Source organism: Lactuca serriola, chromosome 9 (assembly GCF_051521515.1).
Source record: "Lactuca serriola cultivar US96UC23 chromosome 9, Lser_US96UC23_V15, whole genome shotgun sequence".
NCBI classification, from domain to species: domain Eukaryota; kingdom Viridiplantae; phylum Streptophyta; class Magnoliopsida; order Asterales; family Asteraceae; genus Lactuca; species Lactuca serriola.
This window is the reverse complement of record NC_136416.1, coordinates 8,520,923-8,524,091: the sequence shown is the minus strand read 5'-3', so window position 1 is coordinate 8,524,091 and position 3,169 is coordinate 8,520,923. Positions and strand designations below refer to the sequence as shown.

Here is a 3,169-nt window from a genome sequence, read left to right as displayed (position 1 = left end):
ACTTCCATGTATCAACAAATTTGATTCAAAATACTCCGATTCAAATTAATTTGATTCAAAATTTTATATAATATGATTCAAAAAAAGTATGAACGAAAAATATTGTGGTCTTTAATATTCTATTTGAAATTTTATAATTGTTAAACATTAAAAACTCAAACCGATATTTAGTTTAAAAAATAAAAAATAAATAAAGAAAAACACTAGTATCTTCAAGTATGTAGTAAATATATTAAAATAATAATAATAATTTAAAAAACAATAAATTAAAATAAAAAATAAAACAAAAAAACTAAAAAAAAACGTTAAAAACGAACATATATCTATTTTTTAAAAAATTGATTTTTTAACGAAAAATAAAAACAATAAAACGAAAAATAAAAACAATAAAAAAAACCAAAATAAATGAAAATAAATAATAAAACTCACTTAAATTATGTTCATAGACGTTCACCGTACATGATTAAATCTTTGGGTCTGTATTAGTTACCACGAACGTGGGTCGTATGCGAAAGCACCACAGCCAAGTATTTGAGTTTGACGTTTGCATCCTTGGATCTTTTGATTTTTTTGACTTCTACAACTTGGTTGTGTTTCTTCAACCCGTTCATCGTCGTCGTCATTGTCTAGGTTTATAGGTTGAGATTGAGATAATAAAACTTGAGATGGTTGTGAAGTTTGTTGACATTGGGAAGTTTGAGGTTGAAATTGCGAAGAAGGTTGTTATTAAAAGACTTGAAATTGAGGTTGAAAGAATTGTGGTGATTGTTGTTGTTGATGGTAATGTGGGTGATGTGGAAGATTGATGAATAGAGCTAAGATTCGATAACGGATCATTTGGAGTGTTCGGATGGGTGGTGTATTTTTTTATTTGGATCCATAACAATATGTGACGAGGAATATTTTTTGGTGAATATGCGTGTTTGTGTTGAAAAAGGAGTGTTTTATATGGAGAAAGTTCTAGTAATTAAATAATTAGTTTTTTTAATGCATCAAGCAGTCACAGTAACGGTCAAAGGAATAACTAATCAGACCAAGCGTCTTATCTCGTCTTCGTAAGGACGCCACAATCAACCCACCGAAGATGAAGACGGTGTTGACACGTCTTGGGGACGGACACGTCAGTCTCCTACGCGTCTTCTCCTTATCACTCCGGAGAGCCTAACAATTATCTGGCAATGTTTTAAAAATGAGGTGTAGCATTGGTACTCAATCTGATTTACAAGAAAAGCCAGTTTGAGCCACGTGTACTATAGACCGACACATGGCAATCTGTAGTCTCACGTAGCAACCAACATATTAAAGCTGACATGGCGGATCATGGAGTCTTTCACGTGTCATTTGTCTGCTTCTGAGTTTGCAATAAGAACACTGGCCGTCTCCGAAGTACCACCCAATCAACCACCGTACCACCTCCGTTCACGGCGACAATGAGTCAGGAACAACCACAGCGACCACAATCTCAAGAAGAGCCACAAGAGCCCATCAAGTACGGCGACGTCTTCAACATCTCCGGCGAGTTGGCCAAAAAACCCATCACTCCACAAGATGCAGCCGACATGCAAGCCGCCGAGAACTTGGTTCTTGGGGAGACTCAGAAAGGCGGTCCAGCTGCCGTCATGCAGTCGTCCGCCGCCGTCAACAACAACCGCGGCCTTGTTGGCCTCTACGATTTTAGTGACCCGGGCATCGCCATCTCCGACACCGAATACGCCGGGCACCGAATCGTGACCGAGTCCGTCGGTGGAGAGGCAACTTTCATCAATCTCATTTCTAATCAAGTAGCGGAACCAGGGAATCTACGAAGATATAACGGAATTTAAATATCCGCTATATTTATCCTTTAAGAGACGTTTTTATGCTAAACTTTTGCAAAAACATCCGTTACCTATAGAAACTCAAAGAACATATCGCATCCCTCCCTGGCTCTATATCTGTCTTAATTATATACGATTAATGCGCTTTACTCTTTGCCGGAGATTTGTTTATCAGAGTTGTAAATTTTCACAGGTTCTGGGACAGTATGTCCGAACGAACTTGGCTTCTTCTCTGGCTCCGGCGAACTTAGGCGATGACGCAATTACAGTAGGAGAAGCGTTGGAGGCAAGTGCGTTGTCAGCAGGTGGAAAACCGGTGGACGAGGGTGATGCAGCGGCGATACAGGCAGCTGAATTCAGAGCAACCGGACGTATGCAGGCGGTTCCGGGAGGTGTAGCTGCGAAAGCTCAGGCAGCCGCCGCCCAGAATGTTAGAACCATGCGAGAGGAGGACAAAGCTAAGCTTAAAGATGTCGTGGCGGCAAGTTCTTAATTTGATTGCAAATAAATTAAGTTTTGTATGATTTTTTTCCAACAATTTTTGAAAGCTCAATTCTTTAGCTTATTTTAATTCTGTTTAGTTGATATTGTTTTATATTTCCGAGTATTAGACTGATGTTTGAGGGTGCAGGATGCGACATCACTGCTGCCGAAAGACAAGCCGGCAACAAGGGTGGATGCCGAAGGGGTGATAGCGGCGGAGATACGTAACAAACCGGATTTGGCGACTTATCCTGGTGGTGTAGCTTCGGCGGTAGATGCGGCGGCAAAGATCAACCAACAGAAATGAAGTGGGGATGTAGATATGGCGCTGAGATATAAACAGAAAGACGTATGACTGAAATGAGGATGTGTTTAGATGTAGAAATGGTAAAGGTATAAATAGAAAGTGTTTTGTGATTGTGATAGTTATTATATAAATAAAAGAGATGTTTTCTTTTTCATTTCTAATTGGTAATTTTGATTCATCAATGTTTATTAGTTTCATTGATTTGGTTATCTTTTTGACGTTTGAATAGATTTATTCAAACATTACTCCTCATTAGTAATACTAAAAATATTAGTTGGTCAATATTACTTTGGCAAGGGTGGATATTGAGTGTAATTATAAGAGAGATTTTATATTTTGGTACTTTTGGGGCTTAAATTTAAATATTGTTTTTGGAGTGGTTATATATTTTTGTTTGGCCAATTTAATTTGTTTCGATGTTAAAGCCATTAGATGAAGAAGCATCAATGGAATCTCAACCACTAATCCACAACTAAGAAAGTATGGTTGATGGTTAAAGCTATTAGATGAAGAAGACGCGGTGCACTTTAAACTTTAAAGTCACCTCCACCTCAAATATTTT

General features: G+C 37.9%; 1 protein-coding gene across 1 annotated transcript; it reads left to right on the top strand.

The window, feature by feature from the left end:
- The first annotated feature begins 1,220 nt into the window (after positions 1-1,220).
- Positions 1,221-2,761, top strand: LOC145073550 (late embryogenesis abundant protein D-34-like). Its single transcript, XM_079020093.1, has 3 exons — positions 1,221-1,751; positions 2,011-2,298; positions 2,449-2,761. The coding sequence occupies exons 1-3, from the start codon at positions 1,431-1,433 to the stop codon at positions 2,605-2,607; spliced, it is 768 nt and encodes a 255-aa protein (XP_078876219.1). The 5' UTR covers positions 1,221-1,430; the 3' UTR covers positions 2,608-2,761.
- Positions 2,762-3,169: the final 408 nt, after the last annotated feature.

What these genes read in the sequence shown, in the direction of transcription:
- LOC145073550 (XM_079020093.1), top strand. Translation starts at nt 1,431, where the DNA reads ATGAGTCAGGAACAACCACAGCGACCACAATCTCAAGAAGAGCCACAA. An exon ending in CCGAGTCCGTCGGTGGAGAG is followed by an intron (nt 1,752 to 2,010) that starts GCAACTTTCATC and finishes AAATTTTCACAG; the next exon opens with GTTCTGGGACAGTATGTCCG. An exon ending in AGCTTAAAGATGTCGTGGCG is followed by an intron (nt 2,299 to 2,448) that starts GCAAGTTCTTAA and finishes TTGAGGGTGCAG; the next exon opens with GATGCGACATCACTGCTGCC.